Here is a 17,103-nt window from a genome sequence, read left to right on the forward strand (position 1 = left end):
GCTTCTCTGTGTCTCAAAAGCTTCCCTTAATTCACCATTATAGCTTAAATCTTAATCCAAAAATCCCCCTTTATTACTGCTTTTCATGAGTCTCTATTCACACCAAATGTTACTGCTACAACTAGATCATTCTTCTGTTTACAAATCTCTAGTGGCCTCCACATCTTTCATATTTATCACTGTGGACGAAAATCTCTCATTTATTTTTACTTCCTCTCCTTCCTTTAGTACAAGTTAGTTTTCTTAATCCTCTTGGCTCCCCTCTCTCATCTGAGAAGATGCTGCCCCTTTCTCAGGCCACTCTATTGCTCTCCTGGAAAACCATTTCCTTCAGGAGGGGCTTAGAGGAATGAAAAAGTTGTGCCAAGAATAAGGCAAAGAATACCACAAATTTTCTCATTTAATCCTTGCACTAACACCAATAATTAGGAATCATACGTATTTTTACATTTTGAAGACTGAAGTTTAGACTAAATAACTTGTTCAAGGTTACAACTAGGATTTTTAATCCAAATTCTGTCACCAAAGCCAAACTCTTAACCATCCTACTTTACTCTCTCCAGCAGTCTGACTCAAATAATATGGAAGAAGTAAAGTTTCCTTAACCATGTAGAAAATAAAAGCAAAAAGATCTTTGATCTTGCATAGTTTTTTTTTTTTTTTTTTTTTTTTTTTAAACAGGGAGGTCACTCAGATGCTGACAGTCTTCTAGCCAAAGCCCAATAAGGGAATCCCACCTGGAGGGTTCCACATGGCTCAGCAGCTTGGCTAAGAAGCAGTATAGCATGCCTCTCTGCAGGAAAAGACTCAAGCAACGGAGGGGGGCTGGCTCTTGTGACCAGAATGCTGGCAGGGAATGGGTGGTTAAAATATACCTTTTGGTGTGTGTGGGGTGTCTTCCAGTGTGGGCTAGAGTAGCTGCCCACCTCAAAGATTTCCAGACTCAATTCTAAAAGCACTTAAGAGACAAGGTAGGTAATCTAACAATCAAGGACAAGCAATGACACCTACGGAGAAGGCTTCACCTCTACGAAAGCACAGTCAACTTCGAGGGGCACAAAGAAATCTCTATGTGCACAAGAAGATGCTTCAGTGGTGCCCATCAGAACGTGGAGCCGGACACCGCCCCTTCCTCTCGAGAGAGGCTGTAAGTACATTTTCTCTGGTCTGTGTGACAGAAAAAGGAGGCGGGCACCCCAGTGTCTCCCACTCTGAGGGCCTCGGCAGCACACCTCTCAACCTTTCCTTCCAATGGCTGAAAGCTGTCCCCCTTCCTCGCCCAACCTGGCCTTAAAACCCCTCTCCCGCTCGGCACCTCCCTCCCCACGAAAGGGTGTCTCTCCACTCTCTTCTCTCCACCCCTCTGCTCGCTCGACCTCCCTTCCCCTGTCACTCGTCCCTTTTTTCTTCCCGCTTGACCCCTTTCCTCTCAGACAGCCGCCGCCCATCCCGCAGTACCTTGAGCGTCACGTCGCACAGCTTGCCCTGCCGGCGGATCTCCTCCATGACGCCGTAGCCGCGACTAGGCAACTCCGACACCGAGAAGTGAACCAAGTCCTCAAGCTCCTCCGCGCCGTCCTCCACCATCTTCCCCTGCCGCCGCAACTGCGCAGGCCTGGCCAGCCGGCTCCACACTATCCAGGGCGGGGCGTAGGCGCACACCGACAGCAGCTCGGAACGCGGAGCCGGAATAGGACGAGCCTGCGCGGCCGCCGTAATCGCAAATTCTTCTGCGCCGGAAGCCCTGCAGCCCCGCTTCCTGGTTCATACACAGCCTTCCTTTCCCTTCTCCCTCGAACAAGGCTTTGCGCATGCAGCTGTTGCAGCCTTCCTAGATTCTTTGGCCACATCTCCTGTCTTCCCGGTTATGTCCTGACCTTACCTGTATCCTTGACCAAGTACTGTGCACTTCATTTCCGCCACCACCGCACGATACTTCCGGAATCCCCGAAGCGACCGGTTGCCATGGCGACTTTGTACACAGCCGGGCTGCAACTCTTGGAGTGTCCAGATAGCGTGCAGATCTTGGGTCTCTGCAGTTGGCAGCCGTCACACTCGGGGAGCGCCGCTGCCTCGGGAGCGGTGAGCAGGGGCCGCGCGACAGTGGGATTAGGGAGAAGGGAGGCCCGATGGGGATGTGTGTCCCGGCCATTGGCAGTTGCTGAATTCCCAGCACCACTCTATCCCGGCGTTCCTGGCTTGGCTCGCTAGTTTGTGAAACTCAGGCAGAGGAGGGCGCGTGGCTTCAGGGGGCCCTTTTCATTCTGACAGCGACTTGAGGCCTTCGGGGCTAATATTCCCTGGTTCTACGAGTATTCCACGCTGTGCTCCATAGTGGGCGTGAGGTAGGAGTGCCAGAGGTCGTCTGGACTCTTCTGCGCTCGTTAGTTTTCAAACTAGAGGGGCCTTTGGGATCATCATTCTGAGCCATTAGCTTTACGGATGAGAAAACCGCTCCAGAGAAAGAGAGGAATGGGCCCAAGGTCCACTGCCACCCACACTCCTCATAGGACTCCGTAAGTTGGGTGAGAAAGAAGAGAGAGGCTATTTTTGCCTACATGCTGGTCTTGTCTCCAGCCCAAAGCTAGATTGGACCCTGTGTTTTGGGTTCAAATGCTGCTGCGGCCTCTGTCCCTGGTTTGTGCAAGAGCGCCAGAAAATCGGAACTGCCTAGGTGCCAGACAACCCATCAGACGCTCCCTCACCTCCTGTCAAGTCTTCAGGAGCACTGGGTGGCAATTCCTTTCATTCCCACCCGGAAAACAAATGAGGAGACAGTGAATCTCTCAATTTGGAGGCCTGCTGTTGACCACTCAGACTCACTTTATTACACAGGTGTTAAGGATGGTGCTCCAAAGAGAGGGGTGTTTCCCTCAGAGCTCTGAGAGAGAAGGACACTACTAAAATGGAGTATGTTAAGGGCTTCTAAAGTAAACCTAGAAAGCAAGTGTCTTGCAGAAGGGCTGTGGGATCAGGGCATTGGATATGGTTTGGGAGGGGAATCACATCCTCTGCACCTTGGGACTCTCTCAGTAGTGACTGAAGATGGACCCACACATGGAGATTCAGCTACCCTCTGACTTCCAGCCATGACCATCACTACCAACCACCATTCCTTGAGCACCTGCTGTGTGCTGAGCACTGTTCTGGATATTGTGGGGGGATTCAAAAGAGATAAAAGGCACATTCCTTGCTCTCAAGCAGCTTGTAATTTGGGAGCTGAAATCCACACAAATGAAGCGACGTAAGAACAGTAACAAGCAGTATTTCTGTAAGTGTAAATTGCATGGGGTCCCCAATGTTTGGGTATTGAAGAGCTACTGAATAGCAAGCTCACAGGAGGGGTATAGGTCATAGGGAAGGCTTATTGCTGGTCAGTATGACTCATGACATGCTTGGCGCCATGACATGAGCATGAGGTGGCTTTGGGAACATGGAAATAGGTTGGTTGCATGTGCATGTGCATGTTAGCAATTGCTGGGCAGAAAAGAGATAGGTTCTGGGGTTTACTTAGCATCGGCCTGTGCTACCCTTTGTTGTTGGTGGGCAGGGGCTTCAGGGAGGGAGTGAGGCCTGGGTACCAGGTCCCAGAGCTCCCCTGCTTCTTTACTTTCCATTTTAGAGAGCATCCTGGATGGCATGTGAACTTCCCTGGGCAGGAGGATGGGCCTTCAGGTCTGATGTTGGGGAGTGGTTCCCAGAGCTTTAGAAATGGAGTATAATAAGTATTTGAGTCAAAACACATCTCACAGGATTGGGGTTGTGACTCAGTGGTAGAGCACTCACCTAGCATGCATGAGGCCCTTGGTTTGATCCTCAGCACAACATAAAAATAAAATAGAGGTATTATGTCCACCTACAACTAAAAAAGAAATACCTTGCTCTACTCCTAATTTCCCATAGCATAAATTGAAGTGAAATAAGAAATGAGATACTCTATTCAGTTTTCTGTTTGAACTTTGTGTTACAGTTATTGGTGACTTTTTATTTCTAGAGCTCAAGTTTACAGACAACTATGTTATGACTTAAATTGGATAAGCCATTATCTTTGATGACCTCAATATCTTTCAGATTAATTTTCTAAAAAACAGTAAGTCTGAATGATCCCATAGTGGCTAGGAAAAGAAGATCATGAAATAGTGAACTGAGGAATGTAAGAAGTGTACATACACTCTACAGTAGGCAAATATGTAAGTACTATGTTTGCTTACTTGATTTGACAACTGAAAGGCTTATAACAGATCAGGGTTTTATTTGGTCCACATCATTAAAAAGGTGAGCTGAAAGAGTAGAACCTGTCTCTATTTAACTTGCTTCTGCAGGGGCACTTAATGCCACTTGATAATAGTTCATATAATTTTAAGAGAAAAGTGATTACCACAAGTTGTGTCTAGAAACGTGGAAGGACATTAATATTTAAAAGTTTAGAAAAATTTTTGTTAGGTAACACCTATGAGCCTCTTAGAAATTTTCATGTAAGATGTTACTATTATTTAATGTGCTTTTTAAAAAAAATTGATTGTAATTTAAAAATGAAATCTCCATTGTGCATGAGGACTTTTTAAAAAAACTTAAAGACCTTAAAAATTAGTTTTTTAAAATATTGGATATCCTATCATTTTGTTAAAGTTCTTTGCAGATACAAAAAAGCTATTTCTTCCTATATATAGGAATGTATATATATATATATATATATATATATATATATATATATACATGACTATGTTTGTATTCCTGTTTTCCAAATTGAAGATTGAAATTGAGTCAGGTTCCTGTTTCTCTAACTTCTCATAGATTCAGCAAATTCTTTTTTTTCCTACAACACTCAGTATCAAACCAATGGCCTTGTACATGCTAGGCGAGTGTTCTGCTGAGCTATACCCCCAGCCTATGATTGTAGATTCACACCATTCATGTAATCATACATATACATAGGGTAATACTGTTTGTCTCAGTCTACTATCTTTCCTTCTCCTGCCTCCTCCTGCCCCATTTTCCTCTACACCATCCAAAGTTCCTCCATTCTTCTTTTTCCACCCCTGACACCCCCCAAAAAAGTTTTTTTTAAATTTTTTTTCAGTTGTAGATGGACACGATACCTTTATTTATTTTTATGTGGTGCTGAGGATCAAACCCAGTGCCTCACACATACTAGGCAAGTGCTCCATCACACTTGTGCTCCATCACAACTCCAGCCCAAAAGTCCTTCTTAAAGCAGTAAAAATCAGTGCAATTGACTGGGTGTGATCATGCATGCTTGTAACTCTAGCTACTCAGGAGGCTGACATAGAAGAATTGCAAAATTTAAGGCCAACCTAGGCAACCTAGGGAGACCCTGTCTAAATAGAGTAAAATAAGATAAAGTGAAGTAAAATACTGGGGATATAGCACTGTGGTAGAGCACTTGCCTAGCATACATGAGGCCCTGGGTTCAATCTTTAGTACACAAAAAGGAAAAACAATCAGTGTAATTATCACCTCTATTTAATCACCCTCTGTTTCTCCACTGTATGTCAGTGTTAGAACCAAAACTAACTGTCTAATTAGTATTAAATATTTTTATGCAGGCACTCCCAAGAGAGAGCCAAGTGAGATTTGACTCATGATACTAGTCTCCAAAAGGATATGAAATATCTTAGTTATCACTTTAAAGGATTTTGCAATTTGTTATTTAAAAGGTTTTATAATAATATATTTTAGTTGGCCACCTTGAATTTGCTTGACTATTTATGGTGTTTGTGGCCCTTACCTTAAGAAGATCTTTTCCCTTATGGAATGTTTACTTAAATGACTATCACTTTCATCTTTAAGCTTCTATCTTATTCCATATACCACATCAAATGTTTAACATTTTATTATACATATAGTAATTATTTGTCATAATGTAAATGAAGAAAGAGAGATATGTGTGGCTACCTGAAGGAAGTTGATGAGAATGTAGTTAGATTTTAGGAAAAGAAGAGGAGGTAGGGGACTGTGGTTTTTCTCTCAACGGACTGTTTGATTATGGAATAGGTTAAGTATACGTCTAGGGCATCTAGTCCTAGAAATATATTTAATCTGATCCAGCTAGTCTGATGAATGTAGAGGGAATGCTACATCCTAAGCAAGATATGTTAATGAAGAAAACAAAAATAGTAACTAGGTGTGGTGGTGCACATCTGTAATCCCAGTGACTCTGGAGGCTGAGGCTGAAGGATGGCAAGTTCAAGGCTAGCTTGGGCAACTTAGAGAGTCCTTCTCAAAATAAAAAGGGCGTAGGCTGTTGCTCAGTGGTAGAGCACCCCTGGTTCAATCCCCAGTACTTCAAAAAGAAAAAAAAAACTACTTTTAGTGTATTTCATAGCAAATATGTTAGAAGAAAATATAACAGATGAGGCAAAGCATAAGGAGACTCATCTTATGCAGAACATTTCTAGAGACAACAACTTATTAGGCCAACTAAAGGGAACATTCTTTCTCCTTTATATTTCAGTCTCTTTGGGGTCAGTGGTAGAAAATGATAAAGCAGCCTGCAAAGCAGAAAGTATACTTACCTATTGAGCAGTGCTGTATTGGGAGAGCGTTGAAAGTCTGGGGTGAAAAGGAAGAGTGACTCTCAGAGGGATAGGGAAAAATGGACTGCACATCACTGTCTGTGGAGCTAATGAATGACTCCTCCCCTCTAGTTGTTATTTGATGATGACTACTGAAAATTTCACTGTCCTCTTCTCTTTAGCTAGGATGGGTACTAGGAAAAAGGTTCATGCATTTGTCCGTGTCAAACCCACTGATGACTTTGCTCATGAAATGATCAGATATGGAGATGACAACAAAGTAAGTACAATGTGTTTGCCTTCACCTGCCTGGGTCTTTCTATCTCTGTCCTACCTCACTATAGTGTGGTCCTATTTCTAGACAACTGTTTAGGGACCAGAACAGAATTGGTACAAGTTCAGATGGATTCAAGTCCATTAAATCCAAACCATACCCTCAACAGTGAAGTTAATGAGGAAGTTCATGAGGTTCCTGTCTTTAATTCCTCTTTAATAATTTTACTGTTAAGAAGTTTACCTTTACCCTACATTTTTCCATGCCCATAAAATTTTCTGGTGATCAGATCTGCCATTACATAATCTCCCAGAGAAATAGTAAGAAAGCATTGAGTTGAAGAAGAATATGGTGGCACATATCTGTAATCCCAGCGACTAGGGAGGCTGAGGCAGGAGGGTTGCAAGTTTGAGGCTAGCTTTAGCAACTTAGCAAGACCCCGTCTCAAAATAAAAACATTTAAAACAAACAAAAACAAAAGCAAGGGCTAGGGAATTTGGCTCAGTGGTTAAGTGCCCCTGGGTACAATCCCTGGTACAAAAAAAAAAAAAAGTTGATTATTATTAACTTTATCCAAGCAGTGGGAAAAACTCTTATCATGAGGACTGAAGATTTATTTAGCCCTGTACATTCACCACTGTCTTAAGAACCTTTCTGAAGCCTTTGACAGACCTAGAATGACCTGAGAGTGTTAGATGTTTTCATTTAGCAAACATATACAGGCCAGTATGGCCAGCATTGAGACATTTTTTAAATGAAGAATTCAAGGACAATCTTCTCAAGGCTTTAAGGTTCTAGCACTCAAAAAAGAACTCAAATGCAGCATTATAAAATGTGCTCTGCAAGACGTGTTTTTAGTGAACACAGAAGCACAAAGCATTGCATATATATATGAACCAAACCTGTCTTCTTGGTCTTGGTTTTTCTCTGCGTGGGCAGGTCTAGGCTCTTGGATTAGAGCAACCAGTATATAATTTCAGCAAGAGAATGTTTACATCAGAGTTCCCATCAAGAAGCTTGGAATCTTACTGGGCATTGACCTTACCAGTATGTCCCTACGCCAGGGGCTGCCACAGTGGCTGCTCTGAAGGTACATACATCTAAAAATCTGATTACAAGTAGGCTGGGCACCTTCAGTTTAATACCAGTGAGTAACTGACTGTGTCTGAGAAGCCCAGAGTCTCTTCTGTGGCTACCTCATTACTCACATTGGGCCACGGTGTATATGTGGAAGCAGTTCCTTAGCACAATGCAGAACTAAGGGAGACATCACCACCTTTAACCAGAGTGACACAACTCAAGCCCAGGCCTGTGTCACCAATATCACTGTTCTCTCTGGCCTAATTCAAGGTCTCCTCTACTTGTGGGATATGTCTAAATATTGTTTACTAAGAATATTATAAATTTGTTTGACCCCATATCATAGATGGGGAAGCCAGCCAGCCAGCACCCTATAAACTAGAGTGAGAAACTATGAAACTAGGAAGTGCTTGTCTTCTGATCTTCCTCCATAGGGTCCTGTGGCCTCCCTGCAGGAGCTTCCTTCTTCTTTCTCAGAGTTCATCCAGAATCTCATATACATGGGAGTCCCTATTCATCCTAAAGTTCACTAATTCAATTCTTCTTTTACCTCCAGGTCTTAGCTATCAGTGATTTTTTTTTTTTTGTATCAGTTCCCTAACATATAACTTCTCCCTCTCTCTCTCCCTCCCTCTCCCTCTCTTCCTTTCTCTATTTTCCTAGAGCATTGATATTCACTTAAAAAAAGATATTAGGAGAGGAGTTGTCAATAATCAGCAGACAGACTGGTCATTCAAGCTGGATGGGGTTCTGCATGATGCCTCTCAGGACTTGGTTTATGAGACAGTTGCAAAGGATGTGGTTTCTCAGGCCCTCGATGGCTATAATGGTAATTAAATTAATTAATTGTTGTCTTACCTAAGAACCTGAGGATCCCTTCCTGGAGGAAGAGATACAAGTATTTTATGGTGAATAAAATAAAATACAACCTCACTTACTAACATTTGCATGTTTGTCTGTCTCCATGTTGTTCATGGTGGAAAACTTACTATTTGCTTGGTAACAAGTGGGCATGCCCTGGAATCCTACCTCCATAGGATGATTAGAAGACCCTGGCTTTTTTAGGTCGTAGAGGTTCAACTGTTATCCTGTTAAAATATTAGTTTGACAGTATGTCTTTATGATGAATTTGATGAAAGCTGAACATTTTTTAGCTCCCTGCTGAAAACTATTTTCATTTATTCTAATCAATGTACTGTTCATATTCCACTATAGAATTATTCACATTATCACCAAAAGCTTGAGTAGTGGTTGATTTTTCTTTCTTTTTTAGTTGTAGATGAACACAATACCTTTATTTTATTTATTTATCTTTTTATGTGGTGCTGAGGATTGAACCCAGGACCTCACATATGCTAGGCAAGCGCTCTACCACTGAGCCACAACCCCAGCCCTAGTGGTTGATTTTTCTTAACAAAGTAAAAACAGCTTTATTAGAAATGTTTTAAAAACTTATGCAGTCTAAGATTATCAATTTTAAAATGTGGCATCAAGGTAGTAGCTTAGTGGTAGAGTGCTTGCTGTGGCAAGTCTGCTGTGCAGCCATTGGGATGGGGTCAAGCCAAGAGCAAGAGCAGATGGGAGCCCAGGGTGACTGCATAGTTCATGTTTCACAGCCTGGTGGTGATGGTAAACCTAAAGGATGTGAGAAGTGCAAATGAAAAGTCTCTCAGGGTGTTCATTGGAACCAGATCAGGGCCCAATTATGGTGGTCCATTTCTGGAAGTGACCTGGGACTAACTAGGAGTTCTGTTGGGTCCTGTGGGAATCTGTGGTCTACAAAAAATTCTTAATGTTGACAGGAAATGCCCTTTCCACTCCATCTCTTTCTGGATATTTTAAAAGCCCTTCTTGTTTTTATGGATAAGTTGATGACTCTTACCAGCCCTGAGACCCAGGCAGTTCATGATCTTGCAAGAGAAGGACTGGAGTCTAATGTTCCTGTTTCCTTCCTCATCTTTTAAATAAAAGCTCCCATTCCTCTGTTCCCTGAAACTCCCTATTCTCAGAAGCTCTAAGACCAAAATATCTCCTGGTGCAGACAGCAGTAGAGCACTGTGTGGACCACAAATTCAGAGCAGATATCCATGTTTTTTTTGAGAGAGGGATACTGGGGATTGAACTCAGGGGCACTCAACCACTGAGCCACATCTCCAACCCTACTCTGTATTTTATTTAGAGACAGACTCTCTAAATAAAAGACTGTCTTTGAACTTGGGATCCTCCTGCCTCAGCCTCCCAAGTCCCTAGGATTACAGGAGTGCACCACTGCTCCTGACTAATATTCATGTTTTGACTGTTTATGTCAACAGTTTTTTAAAAAATACATTTTTTTTGTAGGTAGACACAATAACTTTATTTTATTTTCATGTGGTGCTGAGGCTCGAACCCAGGGCCTCACGAGTGCTAGGCGAGCACTCTACCACTGAACCACAACCCCAGCCCCATGTCAACAGTTTTTACTACTAGTTCATTTGCCCATCCTCCTCCATGGTGGAATTCCTAATGTTTTTGGCCAATTCCCACTGGCTACCTTCACATCAAAGATCCTGTTTGGCACTAGACATGTTGGGGAATGGGAGAACCATCCTTAGAACTATTTTTCTGGATGTCACTGAGATGTGTTTTGAAATGTTTGCAGGCACCATTATGTGTTATGGGCAGACGGGAGCTGGCAAGACATACACCATGACGGGGGCCACTGAGAATTACAAGCACCGGGGGATCCTCCCTCGTGCTCTGCAGCAGGTAGAGAGTGGGCCCATGGGTGGGATGCCACACAGGTCTGACCTCTCTCTGCCATAGATGCTGCCAGTTCCAGATCAGCTACTAGAAATAATGGGGTCTAACCCTCAGGACTTGCAGCCAATACTGGTACCAGTACTATAGACAGAATACACATGGCTGGGTGAGGGGGTCAGAAGCCTCAGGAGACTAGGGGTTCAACTTCGGACTCTGAACCACACCCACACTGTTTCCTCATTTGTGAAAGAGGGAGCAGGCAGGCTCTAGTAGTTTATGATCCTGTAATTAAGGATTTGAAAGTCCTTCTTGGTTAACTAGTGTAATGTGGGCCCTTTCAGAGCTGCTTTACTGGCCTGCTTTGGCTTCTTTACCCAGCGTGCCCTGAAAGCAAAGACAAGAAGCAAGTCACGACCTGAGCTTTCAAAACTGTCAACTATGGCTCAGGGAAGTATGACTAAAGACAGGGCAGAAAGCTTTCCTTTGGGGCCTGCTACTCTGGGTTCTGTGAAGGCCCTGTTTGGAGGAGGAAGCAAAAAACCTTTCCACTAAAACATCTGTGGTTTGACAGCCTCATCCTATGAGAAGTATAGATACTCTGGTATATAAACCATCCAAAGCTTCAGTATCTCAGCATCTTAGTATTCAGTAGTGTGGCTCAGTGCCACCTAATAGAAATATCATGTAAGTTACATATACGATTTTGAGTTTTCTAGTAGCTACATTTTAAAAATAAACAGGTGAAATTTTATTTATTTGGGAGATATCGGGGATTGAACCCAGGGCCTCACACATGGAGGCAAGCACTCTACCACTGAACTGTATCTCCAGCCCTTTTTAATTTTATTTTGAGAGAGAGCTAAATTGACCAGGTTGACCTTGCACTTGTGATACTCCTGCATCAGCCTCCTGAGTAACTGGGATTTTGGGCATGTACCAGTTATGCCTACTATGAAATTAATTTTAAAAATATAATTTTTGTGTGTATGGTACTGGGGATGGAACCCAGAGGGACTTTACTACTGAGCTACATCCCCACCACCCCCTTTTTTTTGGTGACAGGGTCTCAATAAGTTCCTGAGGCTGGCCTTAAACTTGGAATCTTCTTGCCTCAGCCTCCCAAATCACTTGGGATTACATACATGTGCCACCATTCTTGGCTTAATGTTAGCAATATAATTTAACTCGATATATTCAAATATAATTTCTAAATATAATCAATATAAAAGTTATTGAAATATTTCACATTATTTTTCTATTAGTCTTTGAAATCTTATGTATATGTTATACTTGGAGTACATTTCAATGTAGGCACTAAATATTCATCAGAAATACCTGTATTCAGATTTTATAAAATTTTGAGTTGAAAAAGTACTAACTATGTGTGGTGACATATGCCTGTAAGCCCAGAAACTCAGGAGGTAGAGGCAGGAAGCAAGTTCAAGGCCAGCCTCAGCAATTTGGTGAATCCCTAAGCGATTTAGTGAGATTTCTTTATCTTTAGAGACCCTGTCTCAAAATAAAAAAGAAAAAGGGCTGGAGATGTGGCTCAGTGGTTAAGCACCCCTGGGTTTAATCACCAGTACCAAAAAGATGAAAAAATAAGCAGATTTACATATTCAAGTTGTTGCAAACATACTTAAAAGTTTACTGATAACTGGTCAATTTTTAAATTTAATTTAAATAAAATTTTAAATTCATTTGCATTAGTAACATTTCAAGTGTATAGCAACCATCTGTGGTTATTGTCTACCATTTTGGACAGCTGTGATCTAACCTCTTAGAAAAAAGAGAGACTTTAGGATTATCCTAACAAGTATATTTAACAAGTAAGAAAATTCAGATCCTGTGACTGGGGGTGTAGTTCAGTAATAGAGTGCTTGCCTAGCATGTACAAAGCCCTGGGTTTAATCCCTGGCAATAACAACAACAAAAAAAGAAAGAAAGGAAGGAAGGAAGGAAGGAAGAAAGGAAAAGGAAGGAAGGGATGGAGGGAGGGAGGGAGGAAGGAAGGAAGGAAGAAAGGAAGGAAGGAAGGAAGGAAAATAAAAAAAAAAGAAAGAAAGAAAAGAAACTTAAGAGAGGAAAAAGACCAGTCCAAAGTTGTGCTGGGGAGGGTATTAGGAGTTAAGGAAGCTGAGTTGGGTTCTGGCTTCACTACTACCCTTAATAACTGAGTAACTATAGAAAATTTTGTTGCATGGAACCTTCCATACATGAGTATTGCCCTTGCCTGCCTCCCACAGGAGATTTGTGAGGATGAAATTAAATAATAGATACGAAAGAGGCATATAGGTATGCAGAATCCCAATACATAAGAGATCTTCACTTCAGAATCTTTTTTACTCATTCTGTCTCTTTCTTGGGCCTGGAGGGATGTTAGGCAATCTGGGAGTCATGCCTCAAAAAGCTATAAGATAATTAATATCCCCATTGGACTAATCATAATAATTATTGATGACGACCATCTTGCCAATTAGACTGTGAATTCCTTGAGGACAAGAATTATCTTACACTTCTTGATGTTCTCTCCTGAGGTAAGAACAACCCTGGCTGTTGGAGTTCTGCCATTAGTGACTGCTGTCCAATCTCCCATTAGGTTTTTAGGATGATTGAAGAGCGCCCCACACATGCCATCACTGTGCGCGTTTCCTACTTGGAAATCTATAATGAGAGCCTGTTTGATCTCCTCTCCACTCTTCCCTATGTTGGACCTTCCGTCACACCAATGACCATCGTGGAAAACCCTCAAGGGGTCTTTATTAAGGGCTTGTCAGTCCACCTCACAAGTCAGGAGGAGGATGCGTTCAGTCTCCTTTTTGAGGTGAGATGATCAAGTCAAAGGGCTCCTTTCCTTCCCTGACCAACCTTTCCCTCCCACTTTCTCCCTCCTCCCTCCTTAGTTTTTTACTTACTTTGATAATCAATATGAATATTACTATATGAATATTACTATATGATCATTTAGCAAATTCAGGTAGAACTAAAAAATATGAACAAAAAAGTTAATTTATAAACTGTTCTTTTCTTAAGGCAACAATTGTAATGTATATTTTAGTTTATTTCCTTCTAGTCTTTTTTCCAGGTCAGTTTTTTTTTTTCTTTAGAGTTGAAATTATTCATGTTCTCTGTCTCTCTGTCTCTCTCTCTGTGTCTGTCTCTCCCTCTCTTTTTCTTTCCCTCTCTTTTTTAAAAATATTTTTTAGTTGTCAATGGGCATTTATTTATTTAAATATATATATAGTACTAAGAATTGAACCCAGGGCCCCACACATATCAGGCAAGCGCTCCACCACTGAGCCACAACCCCAGCCCCTTTCCCTCTCTTTATTTAGTTAACATTAAGTACTGCGCACTTATAGGAAAAATAAGGATAAACATCTTTAGCTAGGCATGGTGGTGCACACTGTAATCCCAGATACTTGGGAGGTTGAGGTACAAAGATTATAAGTTCAAGGCCATCCTGGTCAACTTCAACCATGTCTCAAAATAAAAATAAAAATAAAGCCAGGTGCAGTGGCACACACCTGTAATCCCAGTGACTTGGGAGGCTGAGGCAGGAGGATTTCAAGTTCTAGACCAGCATGGCAACTTAGAACCTGACTCAAATAAAAAATAAAAAGAACTGGCAATATAGCTCAGTGGTGGAGCACCCTTGCGTTCAAACCCTAGTACAAATTTAAAAAAAATAAAATTTATATTTTAAAAAAAGGACTAGGAATGAAGGTCAGTGGTAGAATGCTTGCCCAGCATGTTTGAGTCCCTAGGTTCAGTCTCCAGGACTCAAAAAAAAAAAAAAAAAAATCTTGCTTAAAAATATTCTTACAGCCAGCCAGGCAGGGTGGCACTCACCTGTAATCCTAGCTACTTGGGAGACTGAGAAAGGAAGATCACAAATTTGAGACCAGCTTTAGCACCCTAGTGAAATTCCATGTCAAAATGAAACAAAACAAAACAAAACAAAACAAAAAAAAGCTGGGGATATAGCTCAGTGGTAAAGTGCCCCAGGTTCAATCCCCAGTAATCAACAAAGTGTATGTTATTCTTTTGAAAGTCATATAGGCTTGAACTCATACATTACTGGTGAGAACGTGAAATGGTACAGCCACTTTGACAGTTTCCTAAAAAAGTTAAACATATAAAAAATAAATTTTGAAATGTGACAAAAAACAAAAACCACAAAAAGTTAAACATAAGTTTTTTGTTTTTGTTTTTGTTTTTTGGTACTGGGGAATTGAACACAGGGCTCACACATGTTAGGCAAGAGCTCTATCACTGAACTCCATCTTCAATCCTAAACATGAATTTTATTACAGGACCTAGCAGTTCTGTTTCTACATACCTACACAAGACAAAGGAAAGTACATCCAAAGAGTTATATGCATATGTTCCTAGCAGCATTATTCATAATAGCTCAAAACTGTAGATAACCCAAACACCTGTCAACTGGTAAATGGATAAACAAAACTTAGTACATCCATACAATGGAAAACAATCTAGCAATAAAAAAGAAACAGTACCAATATGTACTACAACATGGATAAGCCTCAAACATGCTAAGTGAAAGAAGTCAGTCACAAAAGACTACATTATTGAATGATTCCATTCATATAAAATGTCCAGAATAGTCACATCTATAAAGATGGAAAGCAGATCAGCAGTTGCTTGGGGAGGGAGTGGGAAGTGATTGCAAATGGGCCCCAGGGAGCTGGGGTGGGTGGTGATGGAACATTTCTAAAACAGGATGGTGCTTAGGGTTGCACAATTCTGTAAACTTAAGAAAAATCATCTAATTGTTTAGTTAAAATAGTAAATTCTGTGGTATTTAAATTATAATCAGAGCTGCGAGGAAGATCCCAGAAGATGGTCATGATCAAGGACTTGTGAGTGTGTTGGTGGGCGCCAAAAGGGTTTGGGACGGCGACGGTGGGAGATTCTTTGAGAAATGGCGGCTATGCCTAAGACGTACTGAGCTCCCGACCTGCCGCTCCCCATCTCCCAGGGTGGAGTCTGCTTATTACTCGCTGGAGATGTGATTGCCAGGGAAAGGCAACCCTGACTCCTGGAGGTTAGTGCCCTGAAGTTCATGTGGCAGCCATTAGAATAGATAAGCCGTGCTCCACTGGGCAGCTGTGTTGCATCACTGGAGAGCCTTCTCCCTGCTCACGAGTCTCACTCCTCAGATGGCTTGGCTCTCACGGCCCCACCTACTTCAGGAGGTGAAGAATGAAATCCAAAGGAGGATGGAAAGTTCAAGTCCTGCTTCAACATTTTGGAGAAGGCCTAAGCAACTAAGCCAGACCGTGTCTCAAAATATTTACGGAGGGGTTGGAGATGTAGCACTGTGATAAGCACCCTGCATTCAGTCCTCCAAAACAGTAAAGTTTAACCTGTGCATGGATTCTTTTTACACCATCCCAGAGAAATGAGATTCCAGCCTTAACTTTAGTGCTTTTCAGGATAAGTAGCTCACTACCTAGAAAAACAACTTGTTTACTGTTGGAAATTTTAAACATTTGTCTTCTTTAAGTCAGAATCTGCTCTCCCTTAATGCTTGCCCATTGTTCACACTTTATCCCACTTGGGAAGTGAGTATCGAGTCTGGCCCATCCTGCCTGTAGCAGCCTTTCAGACTTTCTGATGGTGGCTCTCGTACCAACGCTGCTACCTGCCAAGACATTTTGTTCCATTTTCAAAGATCATAAGGTTAAACATCCCAGCACATTTATTTGGACTAATATAACAGGACCCCTAGATTTCCTCACCAACTGGTCTTATTGCTGTATATGTCATAGTTGTTTCTTTGAACTGAAAACAGTATTCCAGACACAGTCTGATCAACATGTAACCATGAGAGCTTATCGTCTTCCTTCATTTGCTTGTGCCATAGAAATATATCACCTATATAGTATCTGTGTCCTGCAGTTGCAGCCACCTGCAGTAGAGCCAGAGATGAAAAAAAGCAAAAGCTGTTTGTGAAATTAAGATATGTGTAGCAAACCTCATTAAAGTTTCTGAATCCTTCAAAAAAAAAAAATAAATAAAAAATAAATTATAATCAGGGATGGGGTTGTAGCTCAGCGGTACAGAGTGCTTGCCTAGCATGTGTGAGGTACCAGGTTCAATTCTCAGCACCATGTATAAATAAATAATATAAAGGTCCACCAACAACTTAAAAATATGTATATGAAAAATTATAATCAATAAAACTGCTTTAAAAATAAATCACATAGGGCTGGGGTTGTGGCTCAGTGGTAGAGCACTTGCCTGTGTGAGCACTGGGTTCAATCCCCAGCACCACAGAAAAAAACTAAATAAACAAAATAAAGGTATTTTGTCTATCTACAACTTAAAAAAAAAAAAAAAAAGGCACTAGATGTCCTCAGAGTGATTTATGCCTGGATCCCTTGAGTCTACCAAGGAGAAAGAGTCTCCCTGATGGCACAGTGGGGCATTCTTGTTGTTCCTAAC

General features: G+C 41.7%; 2 protein-coding genes across 9 annotated transcripts in view; one reads left to right on the plus strand and one right to left on the minus strand.

The window, feature by feature from the left end:
* Klhl18 (kelch like family member 18) overlaps positions 1-1,876 on the minus strand; it is a 54,233-nt gene extending 52,357 nt beyond the window's left edge. Inside the window, exon 1 of one of the 2 annotated variants that reach the window (XM_047532362.1) lies at positions 1,459-1,876. In XM_047532362.1, the coding sequence (XP_047388318.1) occupies positions 1,459-1,587 (129 nt within the window). In that variant the 5' untranslated portion in view covers positions 1,588-1,876. The remainder of the gene's footprint in view (positions 1-1,458) is intronic. The other variant, XM_047532363.1, reaches the window with a different exon arrangement.
* Positions 1,877-1,949: 73 nt separating this feature from the next.
* Positions 1,950-17,103, plus strand: part of Kif9 (kinesin family member 9) — a 51,898-nt gene continuing 36,744 nt past the window's right edge. Inside the window, exons 1-7 of one of the 7 annotated variants that reach the window (XM_047532352.1) lie at positions 1,950-2,082; positions 3,034-3,271; positions 4,072-4,190; positions 6,719-6,816; positions 8,554-8,719; positions 10,532-10,638; positions 13,232-13,456. In XM_047532352.1, coding sequence (XP_047388308.1) covers positions 6,724-6,816; positions 8,554-8,719; positions 10,532-10,638; positions 13,232-13,456 — 591 coding nt within the window. In that variant the 5' untranslated portion in view covers positions 1,950-2,082; positions 3,034-3,271; positions 4,072-4,190; positions 6,719-6,723. Of the gene's footprint in view, positions 2,083-3,033; positions 3,272-4,071; positions 4,191-6,718; positions 6,817-8,553; positions 8,720-10,531; positions 10,639-13,231; positions 13,457-17,103 lie in introns of those variants that run through there. The other 6 variants (XM_047532350.1, XM_047532353.1, XM_047532351.1 and 3 more) reach the window with 6 other exon arrangements.

Source organism: Sciurus carolinensis, chromosome 17, assembly GCF_902686445.1.
Source record: "Sciurus carolinensis chromosome 17, mSciCar1.2, whole genome shotgun sequence".
Classification (NCBI taxonomy): domain Eukaryota; kingdom Metazoa; phylum Chordata; class Mammalia; order Rodentia; family Sciuridae; genus Sciurus; species Sciurus carolinensis.